We start from the raw sequence: 19211 nt of genomic DNA, 5'->3' as shown, positions 1-19211 counted from the left end.
CTTTGGGCCATATTTTGGTATCATATTTACTACCACAAGGAAGCTATCAGAGTTCACTGTGTATAGTTTGTAGAACGTATTTGACAACTTGTGCAGGTTAAAATGTGTGTGCTAGATGGACACGATCAATTCGTATTAACATCCCTTGGTCGTGTACGATAGAAACCCCATCTAATAATTGATTCATGAACCAAGTGGATAGTGAATTAATGATAAATTACTCGAGTATCTGACTGATTGAATCAAATTGATCAGAATTCATCAGTCGACCAATATAATTAAAATTAGATTACAATTTTGTATCTTTTTCTGATATCTTTTATCTACGTTGTGATCTAAATAGTTTTCTAACAAAGACCAGTCCCAATGATGTAATTTTTAACCAATCAAACGGGTCATGTAACGCCCGTTCTTGATAAGGAATTGTGGGATATCGAAACCTATAGTAGAGAAATATGACAGCCTCTATGAGTTTCCTTATCCCACAATTCCTTATTTTATCAAAAAACGTGGTTTTTTTGTTGGGGGCTCGGCGAAAGAAAAACCTCAAGAGAAGACACCATATTTAATATTTTGGTCAGTTAAACTGTACAATATACAAGTCTCAACAAACAAAACTTAGACTTCCACACAAGAAGTTGTTAGTTATTTTATCTACCTAAAACACTGTCAAATCTAACACTACCACAGGTTAGTAATGTACACGAGATCTTTAGAGGAGGAAAGACAATAGAAAGTAGCTCAAGGCTTTCAGAGGAAAATAGCAATTTTTCTCATCCTAGGATTTGACAAATGGTTTTCTTGCTTTAATGTTTTATTTGCCAGATGATAGTCTTATTGTAATTTCAATGAGCCACAGACAACGGTACAGTAGAAATAGTAGACATACATGAATAGAGAAATTTGTCATATATATTTTCTAGTGCTTAAGGCAATCCATATATATATAGCATAATACTTATTGTGGTTTACAATTCTATTGGTTTTAGGTAGATCGTCATAGACATTCATTAAAATTGTTATAAAAACTTCACATATAAATGACGATAAATTGTTTAAGAAATATTGAACAAACTACACTTAATAAACTAGTGTATTTAATGCTAATTTATATTTCCTGATATACTACTTAAGATATTGTGAAATTGTTATTGTTTGTGGAATTCAATTTTTGTGCCCAATCAAAAATTCCCAACTACAAAAGTATATGAAATGTGAATATCATTTTAAAACAAAATAAAAAATTGAAACCCATCAGTTTTTGTCTTTTCAATATTATCAAAAATCATTTTAAATATCAACCACAAAGTTTCGTTTTATTAAAAATTTAAATCTCAAACATTCCATTACAATGTGTTTTATTTGTTCAGACAATCAAATAATTTGTTCTTAAAGGGACAGATGCCATTTTTTTGACCAATCATACTTTAGTCTCAGAAACTGGAATTTTTTTAGCTAAGCTAATCAGTAATAGTGTTCACACTTCACAACAGAAATTTGAGCTTTCAAATCCATGTGCTGTTGAATGTTAAAATGACGACTCGTGACTGTGATATATAGAAAAGACATATATAGAAATAGTGAGTAAAATTCCTACAATTTTCATACATTTCTAGTACTTCTGAAGACTATTTACTTATATTTAAGACTAAAATCAATCCCCCAAAGTGGCACATCTGTCCCTTTAAAACCTAATTAAGATAATGGTTTCATTGGTTGAAAACAAAACCACCTTGACAAACAGGATTTAAAGTAACAACAATCTTAAGGTAAAGAATTGGATTGAACTTTACTGAAAATTATCAGATATATTTACAGTATTTTGTGTCTTTATCAAGTATAAAGACACTAAAACAATTGTGAACAGCTTCCTGTCCTTTAAGTTATGTTCCTTAGCTTAGCAGAAACATGAACAAGAATTTTCCAGACTGATTATGTTCTGAAGGATCCAATAAAAAAAGAAAGGTGGTGTAGAATAAGGTTTATCAAATACTTTTTGTATAAAAGATTGAAAGAAGAATAGCATTAGCAATGAATTGCTTTATTCAGTGGGTAAAAGGATGCCAAACAAAGGAAATTATTATATCCCAATATTTTGTTTCATTCATTGTACATGTATAAAGGGAGAAAACCATGTATGAAAGGGAATTAGAGATGAGATGCTAATATTCAGGCTGCATTAGACAGAGCTGCTACACCTGGTAGAGTTTTACCTGAAAAACAACAAAAACACAAAATAACACAGATTCTAGCCAATGTGAAATGTTTCTAAGAACTCTGGATCTTGATTTACCACTATATCAATAAGCATACCTATTAGATATATTATTTGCAAAGCACTGCATATAAGATTTCATGATAATATTCGAAAAGAAAAATGAATTCAGTGCAAGTATTTGTTGAAGTAACAAGTACAGTGTAATATTGAATTTTCCCAAAGTATAAAAAGATAGCTTGCCAGGCAAGATAACATGCCCACTGGCAGCTGTCAGTGATGATAACTAAATCTTTATTGAACAAATATATATTAAAGATCTTAATAAAAATACGTAATTTCTCATATTGAAGATCTTCATTATGCATTTGAATATCTCATCAATTTAGGGTCAGTTATGCTGAGTTTTTTCACAAAATCTTTTTAAATCAATAGCAATAACCCAGAAATATTAAATTATCCTTTGAGATCACATACATGCATACCAAGTTTCATCAAGATCAGATAAAAACTGTAGCCCTTATCATGCATGCAAGAAATGTAGATGGAGGGGACCAAATTTCCATGTAGGAGTATAAAAACAAAACCAAAACTAATAGTTATGATCAGAATTTGCCCATTAACCAGGTACATCACATTTATTTTGTTTTATCGGTGTATGGCTCTTTTATTTTGAGATATACTAATATTACTATACCTTCTAATAACTCTAAGCTGGCTCCTCCACCAGTGCTTACATGACTAACTTTAGACTCTGTGTTATATTTTGCAGCACAAGTAGCTGTGTCACCACCACCTGAAAAATATATGGTTATTATAAAAAAAACTATGACACATCTTTTGTAAAAGCCAGTGACAGTTTTAAAAGTCATGCAGTGTACAATAAGAGAACTTTTGGTGACCTACTTCTAAGGGACATGTTTTGAAGTCGTAAAAGACAACAAGGAGGCTGAGATAATGAATTCTGAGAGATTTTTGGTAAAATAACTCTTGGAGTGTGAAAGAGAAAGATTGGACAGTGCGTTAGACTCTAAGGAGATTTCTTCGAAGTTTGTTGTTTGGATTCAGAATAAATGACAACAGCACTGGAATGTTTCTAACAAACATTATATATTATGTTACTGAGCCAGTAGGAAGTGGGATGTCAAACCAACGAAATGAACATAATTCCAGCATTTTGTTTCATTCATTGTCATTTGAATAAAGTCTTTAAATGGCATTAAGAAATTGTGAGTACAATATATAGTCACAGCTTTATGGAACAACAATCACTGTTGGTTCATTTGTCAGACATGACCGGCAAAGCCGCTCATATGACCCTAGCCATTACTTGTCAAATGTCGGTCAAATGCAAATAGTTATATCAGCAATTATTAGCCATCTGTGTAAAAAACTGAAAAAGCAGGCAGAAAAGTTTCCTTACCAATGATAGTTGTAGCACCATCCTGAGTTGCAGCAACTACAGCTTTCATCATTTCTTTTGTACCATCAGAGAAATTGGGAAATTCAAACACACCAGGTGGTCTAAGATAATTCATTGCAAGAATGGTATAAGTTTAACATATTTTGACGAATATCTTACTCAATATTTGTCCAACATATCTGACTTGATTCCAGCATTTTTAACCGATTGTAAAATAACATCATTCATTTAGTGAAATGAAATGAATGGAGTTTTACGTCCTACTTTTCTGCGCCATGTGGGCTAAGGAAGACAGACAACGCCATGCAGGGTGCAATGAGGAAAATTTTGCCAGGACTGCGGCATTAGCCTGCTCTTTTTCGATTTCCAACTGTCGAGGTGTCTGTAACGTGCACAGTCTGTAGCACACAAGGCCTTGGTAACATTGATTTAGAGTCAACACCTAATTAGGAAATCTACCATAATTACACAGAATTCACTACTTCAGAGAAAAAATATATGTACAAAAAATGAAGTTGGAAAATTTCAACTATTTTGGACCTCAACAGTAGCTGTACTAACTAAGACTCATTCAGGCATGAGGAACAGCTGGGAAAGGGCAATCTAAGTTAAATCAAATGATCTTTACTTTTAGAGAATGTTTTCATCTGAAAAGTAGCTCAACTGAAGTTTTACCAGCTGATGAAAGGACTAATTGGATATAATGATCATTTTAAATCTTACCCATTCCATACGATAGTTTTAGCTCTACCTATAACTTCACTAAACTGAGCTCTTGTCTTTAGGCCAATATCAAGACCCTTAAATTAAATAGTACTATATTTGTTAAAGTCAACGAGTTAGCTAGCTTTGCTGAATAAAATTAGTAATACAGTGAAACCCCTCTAAACTGCATCCTCTATAAATCACATCCTCTATAAACCGCATCCTCTTTAAACCGGTTTCCTCTGTAAACTGGTTTTCACTGTAAACCGGTACATTTGAAAAATCCTGGCCGAATCACTATATAATATAGAGGAGATAAACCCTGGTAAACCGGCACCCCTCTTTAACGCAATCTGGCATCAAGTCCTAAAGTAGTTAATCTATAGTTAATTAGTCTCTCTAAACTGGCATCTTAATTAGTTCATGTATTAATTGACGTTAATCCGTTGACGACATTAAACATAAATATCACATGTGCCGTGACCAAAGTAACAAATGAAACGATTAATCCCTAACTGGCATTTGAACATTCAGTCATATCCTAATCTCAAATTTTCTATAAAGTTTAAATCAAAATCTTGGAATGCCCTAGCAAACTTCAACGTGTCATGCAAAGGGAATTAATTGTTAATTATAATAAAATAATTAATTAAACATCACACGGTGTCCAGTTAACATTATACAGATCGACAACTACAGATAATGGATTAAGTTATAAAGGGATGTAACTCTGTTATATTGCCACTCCTACAGGTTAACTGGCAAGCCCTCCAAACCGTCATTTTACAGTGGTCCAATGGCCTGACTGTTTAGGTTCCACTGTAATTATTAGTAGTAATTTGTATTCTATTATAAACCTTGAAAAAAAGCCTTTGTTTCATCAAATGGAATATTTAGAATTGATATACAGAAATCAGTTCTATATTTCATATTTCAAAATTTCAAAAACATTCATGCATGCGATAATGAAGTTGATGTGATATCTGTTCAAGAAAGAACCATAAAAAAACTGTTGAAATCATATTTTAAAGGGATTGTTAAGAGATTTTTTTAAATTTTACATATGTGAATCAGGGACACTGATAGCAGTGATTAACACCATTCCAATTTTTAATCAGTTCCTTAGTGCTTTCTGCAATTGCACTAATACTAAGTGTTTGATGATGTCACGAATCGCGAAATAGACTTCAACACTAGTTCAGGCCCCTACCGATTAGTGACATCATTAAAAGCAGGAACCACAGACATCTGAATGAAAATTAAATGATGCAAATTTATGCTATCACTGTTCACTATACACATTTAAAAATTTATAACATCTTATTCAATCCTTTAAATCTATATTTTATCTCTATTTGTAATAAAATCATAAATATTTGTTACCATTTCACCAGCTGAAATACCAGAGATAAGTGTAGCAGTATCAACTGTAGCATCTTCACTAAACTTATCTCCTGTTATAAAATCTACAGGTAGATGAATTGTTACTTTGTTCTTTTCAGCTATTTCCATCAACTTTTTGACTATCTTAGCTCCATCAGAATCAAACAGTGATGTACCAATCTGAAATTAAACAAAACAGTCACAATGATGAATGAAGGGAGATAACAATTTATACTCATTAAAACTCATTTTTAAAGGGATTGTAACAAGGTTTTCTGAATTCTTTATGTGTATCAGGAACACTTATAGCATCAATTTGCTCCATTCCACTTTCAAATCAGACATCTGTGGTTCCTGCAATTCCACTCAATAAGAAGTTTTATATGAGGTCACTTATCGCAAAATATATATATATATTTATAACATAAGGCCCCTTGCAATTAGTGATGAGATGAAACACTTAGTTTTAGTGGATTTGATAAAACACAGACTTGGTGCAAATTGATGGTATCAGTGTCCCTGAAACACATACAAAATTTAGAAAACCTCTTTACAATCACTTTAAGAAGCTCTCACACCATAACTAAACCATTATCAGTTGTGAATAATGAAAGAGTTTCTGAGTATCAAAGGCAACTCAAAACTCAGTTGCACAAGTTGTGTTATGAACATTATTCTTATTGCAACTGGTAATCACTATTGTTTCAGGAAGCTTTGAAAAGCTACAAGCTGATGTATGAATCTTAACAATTTTTTTTAATTCTATGGAAGGTTGACAAATGCTACTTTTTTAAGTTTTACTTTAAGGCCCTTATGGTTAAATCTAATGAAGATTGAAGAAAGGGGTGATATTTTTTTTTTATCTATATTTTTTGATCTTCATCTTCCCAATCAACAAGGTGAAATGTTGACATTCTCAACTTAGTGACATATCAAAAAGGAAACTTCATAGACAAAGTTTAATAAAATCTTTGTAAGACATATAGAAGCAGGAAGTAAAATTTTTACTTGATGTAATAAAACTAGAAGAAGAATATCCATATAACTTGTTTTCTTAAAGTTTATTTTTTGTTATGATTATTGGAGTATACTTAACAAAGGTACAATTATTTCATGCATCAAAAACTGATAGATATCATTTAATTGTATACTTACTTCCATATCCTCCAGAACTTTCAAGAAAGTAAAAGCCATTCCACCAGCAATAATCATTTCATTGACCTTATCTAATAAATTCTCTATTAACTGTATTTTATCAGCCACTTTAGCTCTACAAACATCAACAATTGGGGGGTCATTATTTTTTACCAAACACTATTTTTTACCAAACGTGCCTTAGTCCCAAAAACTGGAATTTTTAAGCTGAGTTAATCAGTAATAGTGTTTACAGCTCAATGTTGAAATTTTCAAATCCATGTGTGTCCAGAATTATCTGTGATTGAAAGTTAAAATGTTGTCTTGTCTTGAGACACTTCCATATATAGAAAAGACATCTGTAGAAATAGTGAGTAAAATTCCTAGTTTGAAGTAGTTTTAAAGGACTTATGCGATTTTTGTACATTTCTAGTACTTCAGAAGACTATTTACATATATAAATTAAAATTAATCCAGCTAATATACTATAAATATTCTTACCCTCCTAAAATAGCCAAGAAAGGTCTGTTTGGATTATCTAAAGCCTTGGCAAAATATTCCAGTTCTTTCTTGAGTAAAAATCCTGAAGCCCTTTGTTCTAGTTCACAACCAACCATTGAACTGTGAAAAATAAAGATATATTTTCTATATTTGTATGTGTATCTTGAACATTAATAGCAGTAATTTGCACCATTCCAATTTTCAATCATTTAAAGACGTCACTAATTGCAAAATATATGCGTTATCATGTAAAATCTCTGATAAGTGACGTCATAAAATGCAAAATTTTAGTGGAATTGCAGGGACCTCAGACGTCTGATTGAAAATTGGAATAGTGCAAATAGATGCTATTAGTGTCCCTAAGGCCAGATCAATTTTTTTTCTTGTTTTACGGATCCTCACACTTGATATTTCTAGAAATCAGAAAAAAAAAGCTCTGCTGGAAAACAAAAATGATGATGAATTTTTATTTTTCATCAGATACTTCCATTATTAATATATTATTTTGGGTCAAATCAACACTGAGTAAATCGTAAAATCCAAGGTAATTCTGGCTTAAGTAAAGTTATTTTACACAAATTATTTTTTTTTCATCTCTTGCCTTTACAGATTTTACCAGAGAAAATCCATAAAACAAGAAAATAAATAGGTCTGGCCTTAAATAATTGTTTTTTTTTTTTAGAAAACCTCTTTACAATCTCTTTAATTATATTTACTAGGGTGACAATGTCATCAACAGTCAGGGGCACATACACTATATATATAATATATAATAATTGGGCTTTATAGATTACATGGTACTTAGAGAAGTTAACCGAATATTTTCACTTTTTTCAAAGTCATTCTTCTGTTAAAAATTGTTCCTTGTGTAGCCTTGAAAATATGAAAGACCAAATCAAGATCTTGATAAAAATTCTTTGAGATTTATATAAGACACAAATAGAAACAAATACCTATGTGCTCTGTGTGCTGTACCAAAAGCATCATTAACATAAACATCACCTAACTTCGATAGAGAGTTTCTGAATTTGGTAACATTTTCTAGTGATGCTTTCGCCTTAAAAAAAGAATACAAATCAAATCAACACAAAGGTTATAATATAGTCAAGGGTGTGGAGTATTGTTCCATTAGAATGTGTCCTAAAAAAATACAATGTATAGTTAGAAAGTACCTGATAAAGAATGATTCTACCTATGTTGTATTATATACAAGAGAACTTAAGTCCTAAAGAAAAGGAACAACTATATTTTACAAAGATAACAACTAAACGTTCACAGTTAAGGATCCTTTCTACCAGCTGGTTCTTTGGCTAGGTTTGCATCATGTAATCATTTCTATACCACACTAGCAAACAGTCTCTAAAAGGCAATGGTTTGTCATAACCAAGGGATGATTTGAGTCTTGAATATATGTATATATTCTTCAGAAGTACTAGAACTACACGAATATATCAGCTTATCCTAAACTAGAAATTTCCCTTTCTCTTAGAAAGCATATCTTCAAAACATATAAAAACATACATATAATGTATTTTCTATGAGTTGAAAGCTCAAATTTTGACAGTGAGCTGTGAACACTTAGACTGATTAGCTGAAATATTCTGTTTCTGAAACTAAGGTACGATTGGTCAAAGGAATTGTAAACCTGAATCTTCAAGCAGGTTATGAAGTAAATCACTGTTGAAATATTTCAAACCTTTTTTCCCTGCATATCAAGGCCTTTTCCTTCCTCTTCAAGATGAAAACGTAGATTTTCCAGTAAAATAACAGTTCCTGGTTCTGGGTTAGCACATGCTCCTTCAACTTCAGCTCCAACACAATCTTTTAAGAACATAACTGGCCTAAAATAAATTAAATGGATCAGCTCTTTCAAATAGAACTTCATCATAACATGTTGTAAAATGAAATGAAAAAGTAAGAATTTGTAATGAAAAGATAGTGGACCACAGCCATATACGCCCACCACAGCATGCAAATGGTAAATATGCAAGATTTTGGGGCAACGGCAATAACTCTGCTTCTAACGGTCGAAAATAGCTCAAATTCGAACTGGATCTTCGTTTCTATATACACATACCGAATTTCATTTGATTCCATCAATAAATCTAGTTTTTAGAGCGTTTACAAGCAAATGTTGACGGACGGATGGGCGGGCAGACGGACCTTCGTTTCATGAATATGTATGCACATACCGAATTTCATTTAATTCCTTCAAACACTCTAGTTTTTAGAGTGTGTACGAGCAATTGATGTTGATAGAAGCACTTACTGTATAGAGGTTGAAGGGCGATAACTCCTCAAAACTGACGTAAGAGGCCTAAATCTTGAAAAAGCCTTAAATTAAATCAGAAGTAAACTAAACTTTCTCAAAGCTTTCGATTTGCATTCTATGTCCAATAACATCCATTTTAAGTTTCATCAAAATCAGTTGAAAACTAAGAGAGTAATAGCATATTCAAGATATAACTCTGCTTCTAATGGTCGAAAATAGCTCAAATTTGAACTTGATCTTCGTTTTATGAATATGTATACTCATACCGAATTTCATTTAATTCCATAAAAAAATCTAGTTTTTAGAGCGTTTACAAGCAAATGTTTATGGACGGATGGAAGGCCGGTGGGACAGACAGGGTCCCGACAATATACGTCCACATAGAGAGAAGTGGGCGTATAAAAAGGATTGAATATAACGCCTTCTTGAATAATTTCAACGATTGTTGTCAAAGCAATAACAAAATTCTTGGATTCACAATAATCTCAATTAAGCCTGTTAGTTTGGGTGGTCCAGGCACTTCAAAGGAATGTCAGATCTTAATCTTACTTTGAATACCTCTATCTATTAGCCCAGTGCTTCTCAACCTCAGTGAGATCATTGAATAAGTTCTTCCAAATTTATTCCTCCCCAAAATAAATCAGTCATTTTTTAAACATATTTCATTCGAAAATGTATTAAAAAAATTAACCATGAACGGATATAAAATCATACTCCATATATCGAGATAGTTCAATTTTATCAAGCCAAATTTTCGTTCACAATTTTCTGTATGACTGGAGTGAATGACTGGGGTGAATGACTGCGGAGATTGACTGGGGTGAAAGACTAGGGTGAAAGACTAGGGTGAAAGACTGGGGTGAAAGACTGGGGTGAAAGACTTGGGTGAAAGACTTGGGTGAAAGACTTGGGTGAAAGACTTGTTAGAAAGACTGGGGTGAATGACTGGAGTGAATGACTGGGATGAATGACAGGGGTGAATGACTGGGGTGAATAACTGGAGTGAATGACTGGGGTGCATGAGAGGGTGAAAGACTGGGGTGAATGACTGGAGTGAATGACTGGAGTGAATGGCTGGGGTGAAAGAATGGGGTGAAAGACTGAGTGAATGACTGGGGTGAATGACTGGGGTGAAAGACTGGGGTGAATGACTGGAGTGATTGAGCGATGTGAATAACTGGAGTGAATGACTGGGGTGAATGACTGGAGTGAATGACTGGAGTGATTGACTGGGGTGAAAGTCTGGGGTGCATGACTGGGGTGAAAAACTGGGGTGCATGACTGGGGTGAAAGACTGGGTGCATGACTGGGGTGAAAGACTGGGGTGCATGACTGGGGTGAATGACTGGAGTGAATGACTGGGGTGAATGACTGGGGTGCATGACTGGAGTGAATGACTGGGGTGAATGACTGGAGTGAAAGACTGGGGTGAAAGACTGTGATGAATGACTGGGGTGAATGGCTGGGGTGAAAGACTGGGGTGCATGACTGGATTGAATGACTGGGGTGAATGACTGGAGTGATAGACAGGGGTGAAAGACTGGGGTGAAAGACTGGGATGAATGACTGGGGTCCATGACTGGGGTGAAAGAATGGGGTGAAAGAATGGGGTGAATGACAGGGGTGAATGACTGGGGTGAAAGACTGGGGTGCATGACTGGAGTGAATGACTGGGGTGAATTACTGGAGTGAAAGACTGGGGTGAATGATTGGGGTGAATGACTGGGGTGAAGACTGTGATGAATGACAGGGGTGAATGACTGGGGTGAAAGACTGGGGTGCATGACTGGAGTGAATGACTGGGGTGAATGACGGGTGAATAACTGGAGTGAAAGACTGGGGTGAAAGAATGGGATGAATGACTGGGGTGAAAGAATGGGGTGAATGACTGGGGTCAATTTCAGTAAAGATTTCAAGATCACATTGCCTTCCATTTCCTTCCCAGTTTGACGATTCTTCCCCATTTCCCCTCTTGGCAATAATTCCTCCCCACGGTCTTCCAATGAATTTAGAAGTGATACATCAAAAATATCTATCTAAGGCTCATGAGAACAGTTTTACCTTTTTAGAAGTTTCTCAAGTACAACAGATACTGGTTTTAATGTGAATTTAGCATTAGGACGACCATCAGGACGTCCAAGATGGCTCATTAATACTACAGACTTAGCACCATTGTCTAAAGCATATTTAATTGTTGGTATAGCTGCTTCAATTCTACAATATGAAAAAAAAACTCAAAATATTTTGATCATCTGTACATCTTTCAGTACATAACAGGTACTATACTTCTCGCCCTTTAGGCGAATTTTTATTTTTTCTAATTTCAGATCAGAACAGAAGAAAACCCAGAATCAGCAGCTTTAATCCCAATTTCTAAATAAAGAATCTGTTCTACCCTAGGCCTGTACATTTGAGAGAATCAAACCCTCCCTTATCAAAATCTACAAAAGATTACTATTAAAGTGATGCAGATGTCTAAATAAAGAGCTCAATTATAGCAAATGATGTCGTCATTGATAGAGCTTTATTGTCAGTTGACATTATGCTAATCTAGAGAATTATTAAAATCTGGTGTTCTGTTTCACAACAATTCAACAAAAAGAATGTCAATCAGAAGAAAACCCAATATCAAGACTCTTAATCCTAATTTCTAAATAGAGTGTTTGCTCCACCCTAGGCCTGTACATTTGGGAGAATCAAACCCTCCCTTCTCCGAAATCTAAAATCTTCTTCCTCATCTTTGGGAGTAAATATTTAGACCTACACAACTATAACTTTTTAAAAACTTGTACAAAAAAAATTCTACTTTCCATCTATAGTATGAACAGTAAATAAACTATCAATATCAAAGGGACATTCAGCTTTTTTCTCAAAATCAAGGAAAATATGTCTCTCAACTTAAAAAATCCAGCCATTAATTTCTTAAAACTATTTTAAAGTTTACGTAACCTTTTAAAGTTTGCTTTCTTTTTGGAAGCTGTTTAAACAACTACTGTATGGATTTAAGTAAAATAAACGCCTAATTGTAGAGAAATATATCTCCTACGTATTCTAAAGGTTTCAACTGATAATATCAAGCCATTATCAAGGCTTTATTTATTTTAAATCAAATTCAGTTTGAGTAAGTAGATACATAGATATAAATGGCATACTTTAGAAATTTTTTCAGGTATAAGTTACGACGTTTTTGATAATGAAAATGTTTTATAAAAAAGACAGGATGGAATCAGGTTTTATTATGAAATAAAAGAAACAATCTCACCTCTGATTATTGGTAATATTGCCATCTTTTAATGGAACATTAAAATCTACCCTATAATAAACAAAACACAAAATATATAAAAAAAGACTTCTATAGATATTTTTTGGCAATAATGATTAGGACTGCAATGGTTCAATGATTGTTATGTTAAAAACTTTATTTTTTTGTTCCTAAGAAATTAATTGTGATTATTATAGCACTAATTTGAATCACAAAATCAAGAATCATTGCTACTGCTCTAATCATAGAAGCTGGAAAATGAAGAAATGTGATTGCATTGGATACAGCCAATCAGAGTCCTCGACAGAGAGTCTGAACACAAAGCCATAATGCTTCTATTTTTTCTATCAAGGGCTCTGATTGGCTGTTTTAGCCAGTCTTCAATCCAATATGAAGTGCGTAATAGCTTGATATCGTGAAGATGTATATTATATGGCCGTGTTATTTCTATACAACACATTTGGCTAAATATTCCAGAGAAATAAATTAATCTGGGCTACGGGTATTTCTGTCTGTCATGAAAGTAACTTTAAATAGAATCAGGTCAGAAATGAAATGAATGGAGTTTTAGGTCCTACTCTTCTGCACCTTGTGGGCTAATGAAGACGGGCAACGCCATGCAGGGTGCCATGAGGGAAATTTTGCCAGGACAGCGGCATTAGCCTGCTCTTTTTCAATTTCCAACTGTCGAGGGATCTTTAACGTGAACAGCCTATAGCATACGGGGCCTCGGTTTATTGTCCCATCCGAACGACTAGACGCTTTTTCCATGTCAGCCCCTTTTACCTGCATCACTGACAGGGGGAAACCAGGCTGAAAAATCCGAAGGTATTATCTCGACCTATGCCGGGATTGAACCCTGGACCTTCAGGTTAGCGAGCAAGCGCCTAACTGACTGAGCCACCGCGGCTCCTAGAATCAGGTCAGAAAGCCTATAGTAAATAGTATCCATCCAAAGTTACACATACATTTAATTGTGTGAGTATTATTGACTCAGACCACTAAAACTTTTTATGTAAATGATTGTATACAAATGTAGTCCGTGCTATTTTTTAGAAATCCTCTTCTGCCGCCCTTTTGGGGTTTTGCATGCCTATTTCAGACTAATTTTTGGTTTAGATTTAGAATTTGATATCTGAAATTGCATTTTCTTTCAGATTTTACGAGATGATGAGAGTTTACATGCGGAAGAATAATTTTAAAAAAAGTTGTTTTGTATGCAGTGACAGTCAAGCGGATGTTGATAAAATGTAGTGGTCTACTTTCAGTTTGGTAGTTCAATATTTTCATGGTCATCATATTGAATTTTTGTCCAGAAACTAAGTATTGGCCAGACTTTCATGTGACATATTGGAAAGTTTTAAACGAGATTTCAGGAAAAAGTTATAGAAGGTTGAATTTCGTGATTTAACATGGAAACAGATGGCAAAATAATTACTGGTCTTAGTCCTTATCAAATTCTTGTTCATGACCTTATCACTTCCCTTTACATATACTATTATTGTATTAACACTTTCTATTAGGGAGAAACCATCAACCAGTCTCTGCGCATTGTAATCCAGAATGTAAACGATACCACTTTGGTTGTCAGTGGTGGTGCTGCACTGAAGAGCTCAGCCAAAGTGTTCGGGGGTTTTTAGTGCTATTTCATTAATTCCAGTGTTAGTTTTGGGGGTTAGGCTCCTAAAGATGGAGAAAGGTTATTGATGATTTGATGTTATGTAATTAGATTACATGTGACTGGAAATTAATAATTAATTTTATCATCAATACCCCCACTTAAAAAAAAACTTAAGCCATTACTTTTAATCATTAAATACATTGTTAATCAAAATACTTCTGAGCTGAAAATTTCATCTGTAACATTACAGTATGTGTTGCAGTGAAATAAACTACAGATTTAGAATTTCTGTCATCTGTTGAACACTTCTGATCTCAGAGATCCTGAACCCACAATAAACAGTAAAACACTCTGTTTATACTCCACTTGTCCTAATGGCAACGCACCACTGCAGGAAAAATCCACAAACATATGGAGTGATACTCTTTTGTAACTTGAGATTGTCTTTGGTAGATTGCCTCATCACTTTTGAACTGAAGGCAAGCAGGTTTTTTTTCAGTTTTTTTCGATGTTGTGAAATTTTTATTTAGTTAGAAAATGTCCTTCACAAATAGCCTCTAATCCACTTCCACAGCAAGAGCAGAGTCTAGAAGTATCACAATGCCTCGTACAGTTTTTACATCCTGGGCAGACTCCACATCCTGTATAATTTCAGCTAACTTGTCTAATAACTGCTTTCTTTAGCTCAGTGAGGTCACTCTGTGTATCACATGGAGATTGTGAACATGTGCTTTTGTCAGCCGCAAAAGAAAGTGAATCACTGACATCATTTGCTATATCAGTAATATTTATTCTCCTCAATAAAAAGCTTTGGAGTCTTTATATCTACTGATATCTTTAAATGGGCTATATCTGTCCTGTGAGAATGTTCTAATGAATACTCTGCATTTATTTTCCCTGTTGATAAATGTTTTTGTCAGGAAGGAAGAACAATACCCACCAATCTTAGAACTTCCCTGAGATTTCAAGGCCCTCTTTCCTTTGGCCTTAGTTTTGTGCTGTCCTGACCTGTTACAATAAAAGTGGGAGGTAACGTGATCTTGAGATCTAGTGTCCCCATTTTTTTTAACGAACCACGTCCTGTACTTGTTCTCGGTGTCTACTTTCCACTAATAAAATCTTCTTTACAGTCAAATTCTGCATGATGGATCTCATATGTTCCCTGGTGCTCTTCATTTTGATGCATCAAGAGGTCCTTTAAAGATTCACAGCTGAAATTCAATGAAATGCATTACAATAAAGTGTGCATAATGTTGTTATTACTAAAAAACGAAACTGTGGTTATGAAAATGATTTTGTTTATTAATATATCGTGGGTGACTGCTTGAAATCTCGTAAACAATATATGACACAAAATTATTTTTTTTGAGAAAAACACAAAAAACTATTTTTACCCCTAAACGTGGTTTTTATTCTTTGAAAATTTAAACCTCTTATATTAATTTGAATACTCAGAAATATTTTCATCTACAGAAAAAAGGAACATTGAACCTCCTATAATATATATTTTACGATGTTTTAAAGCGGACTGTTTATATATACAATATACGCTGAAACTTATGTGTGGGCGTATAAAAAAAGGTATCATAGAAGGTTGTAAATGCAACTATTTATAGGATTGTAGATTAGTGAAAAACAGTTAATCAGAGCGCTGAACAGGAAGGCTATGAACAATTGGATTGTGCATGTGATTCAGGACTACAATTGGCTGTATTTGCTAGCATACGATCCAATGAAATTGCTGCAATAACTAACTGTCATTCAAGAAAGGTGTCTATTGCAATCAAGGTATTAGATACAATTCTTTATAGCTTGACATTTGTGATGAAGTCTATCAGTTGACTTACCATTTTTCCTTGCATTTAAGACACTGAATTTTGGATGATGCAAATTCCTTCTCTTTTTCATGTTTCCGTTGCTTGTGCTTGAATAATGACTGACGACTAGCAAGCTTTAGTTGGCAGTACGGGCAGATGTATGTCTTTGATTTCAACAATGTAGTGCTTCCAGCAGTCTACAAAGAAGAAAAGCTGCACTAGTTAGGCTAGAAACTGCAACAAAAGATCCCCAAAGATAAACTATTCCCCAAGGAAAGTTTTTCTTGTCACATACACTGTTGGCAAATCATGATTATTAATGTTTGTGTCCAGACCAAGTCATGGTTTATACAGTGGTGTAACCTATTTTCGTGGATATAAGGATTGAACACCGAATTTCGTCAAAGTTACAAAAAACGAATTTTTTTTTTTTTATGTCTCAGATGTTTCCTTGGATATACTACAAAATAATTAAAATAGGTTTGTTTCGATTTTCTTTATTAATCCTTCACTTTGACCCATATTTCATGAGCAACCAACTCGGCAAAGACGTCACCTATTTTCATGTACAATGTTTGATCTATAAATAAAACATGTTGTATGGATACCGGGTGGTATAATTAACTTCTCTTAGTATTTATCTTTAATATCAATTCATTATAACTAGTAACAAGTCCTTCAAAGAACCACCATTTTAAAAAAAAGTAGTGACTGACAAAATAAGATATGTAGCGTGATTTATTGCTAAAAGTCACTGAAACATAAGAATATGTCCAACTTTGTGTTCCATAGAAATTTTCTGCTGACACAGAATCCGCTAGTTGATCATGTGACTTCATTCTAGCAGACGACACTTCCGATTACCGCTTGGGATTATAAGGAAATTTGGCCGATAAAAATGGTGACGTTTGGTAATAACTGAAATCCGCCATTTTGTATTTGTCAAAGTATACATTAATACATATACAAATAGGTTAGCACGGAATTAGGCTACTTGACTGTATATCTTACTTGACAGTCTTCCTCTTTCATTTTCTTACAGCTCTTTGTCTGGTACGATGTGTCTGTTGTACATGTTTCTATCAATGAGAAGGATGGAACCTGTACAGAATGAAAGAAAGTATTATTTAAAACCAATTCGAATATTTAAGCCTTTTACAGTGGAATTAACCTTCTCACCCCTTCCTTAGTTAAAAATAAATGTTGACAAATGTTAGATCAAACTCAATAGAAAATTGTATCATTCAAAACACTTTATACGACAATATGAACTTTTGGTTGGCACGGTTGTCTCTGGTGGCCGATGTTTAAAAAAATATTTGTTGGAACAAGAGATTGACATAAATGGTTGATATGACTGAACTACAAACATATTGTCAAAATAAACATCTGAGGCTGAAAAAGAGATGTTTCACACTAAATGCCTCTATGACTTCTTTTCCAAACACAGTTGAGTCTTGACACCCTCTTGCTCCATTGGAAAATCATTGCCGATAGGCCTATTATTATTGGTCCAGGGCAGAACTTGTTGTGACTCAAGCAAGTCATGGTTAATATTATAAACTCACCTCTTTATCATCCAAGTTTCTCTTCCTTGTATGCGCATAACTGTGATCACTGACAGGCCCAGCTGGATTTGGCTCATCATCCGTTCTGTGCATTTATCTCCTTCTCAGTCTCAGTAGTCAGATGTTACATCCTGTACCCTCTCAAAATTCATACATCTTTCATGTCTTATGTGCTGTAGGTAGGTTGGTTTGTTAATAGATAGATGACAAGTTTCCTGTACACTCTCTCAGATGAAAATTGAAATTGGATTTTTGATTCTTTTACTGTTCTTCCGGATGACATGTGGACTCACTCCACTAAAACATTTTATGCAAATGATTGTAAGGAATGTAGTCCAGGCTATTTTTAGAAATCTTCTTTCCCTCTCCCTTTTGGGGTTTTTGCCTGCCTATTTTTGGGTAAAATTTGGTCTAGATTTGGAATTTGATGTCTGTTCAGATTTGGTGAGCTGATGAGAGACTTAAAGGCGGAAGGCTAATTCTAAAAATAGTCGTTTTGTGAAGTGCCAAACTCTAGTGGATGAGTATAACCGGTAGTAGTCTACTTTCAATTTTAGTAGCTCAAAATTTTCATGGTCATCATATAATGAATTTTTTAGGAGACATTGAGAATTGGTCAGGCTTTCTTTGGACATATTGGAAAGCTTTCAACGAGATTTCTGGAAAAAGTTATAGAAGGTTGAATTTCGTGTTTTAACATGGGAAGAGATGGCAAATGAATTAGTGGAGTGAGTCCTGTTTACAGAGTGTGTGATAACGCATGCGCAGTGTTGATGACGGTCTGTCCCTTAACGCAAGTAAAGAAAACGAAACGACTTGTATCTTTTAACTCAAATGAGTCTTAAATAAATAAATTTATTATTGGTCGTATTCATTAGCAAAGCGTTTTTACTGAATAAGCTACTATACATGACTATAATGAAAGTCTTTTCGTAGCTTGTTGTCTAAAGGACACTAGGACACCGGTAAGGTCAAGGTCGGATTGTGATCTTACCTCATAAGTACTCGTTTTCCCTTTAAATCAAGTTTGTCTATACTTAATTTGTTAAATGCCATGGTGAAACTGTTCCCTCCGAATATACAAAACTAATTTCTGACGTTAATTCCTTTTGCGTCTGATCCTGATACCTTGAATATTCCAGATTGACACCGGGCTGCAAGCTTGAAGTCTGAGAAAGTCTGGAAAATGCACTGTACAAATTTAGTAGACTACAGACGACGTTATCCAGTCAAGTTGTGTTCGTTCCAATCAAATTAGTCCGAAAATTCGTTTTTCTCGAACAAGATCACCCCAAACACCTATATGTAAA

The 19211-nt window shown here is 34.2% G+C and overlaps 1 protein-coding gene across 1 annotated transcript; it reads right to left on the bottom strand.

The window, feature by feature from the left end:
* Nucleotides 1-551: 551 nt before the first annotated feature.
* On the bottom strand, nucleotides 552-19109 carry LOTGIDRAFT_212640 (hypothetical protein). Its single transcript, XM_009048894.1, has 12 exons — nucleotides 18896-19109; nucleotides 12896-12946; nucleotides 11695-11847; nucleotides 9058-9202; nucleotides 8315-8418; nucleotides 7362-7481; nucleotides 6882-6996; nucleotides 5727-5906; nucleotides 4362-4438; nucleotides 3639-3739; nucleotides 2913-3011; nucleotides 552-2213 (listed from the first exon to the last, which is right to left on the bottom strand). The coding sequence occupies exons 1-12, from the start codon at nucleotides 18955-18957 to the stop codon at nucleotides 2170-2172; spliced, it is 1251 nt and encodes a 416-aa protein (XP_009047142.1). The 5' UTR covers nucleotides 18958-19109; the 3' UTR covers nucleotides 552-2169.
* Between the last annotated feature and the right edge of the window lie 102 nt (nucleotides 19110-19211).

This window comes from Lottia gigantea (assembly GCF_000327385.1).
Source record: "Lottia gigantea unplaced genomic scaffold LOTGIsca_13, whole genome shotgun sequence".
NCBI classification, from domain to species: Eukaryota; Metazoa; Mollusca; class Gastropoda; family Lottiidae; genus Lottia; species Lottia gigantea.
This window is presented reverse-complemented; position numbering and strand designations above follow the sequence as displayed.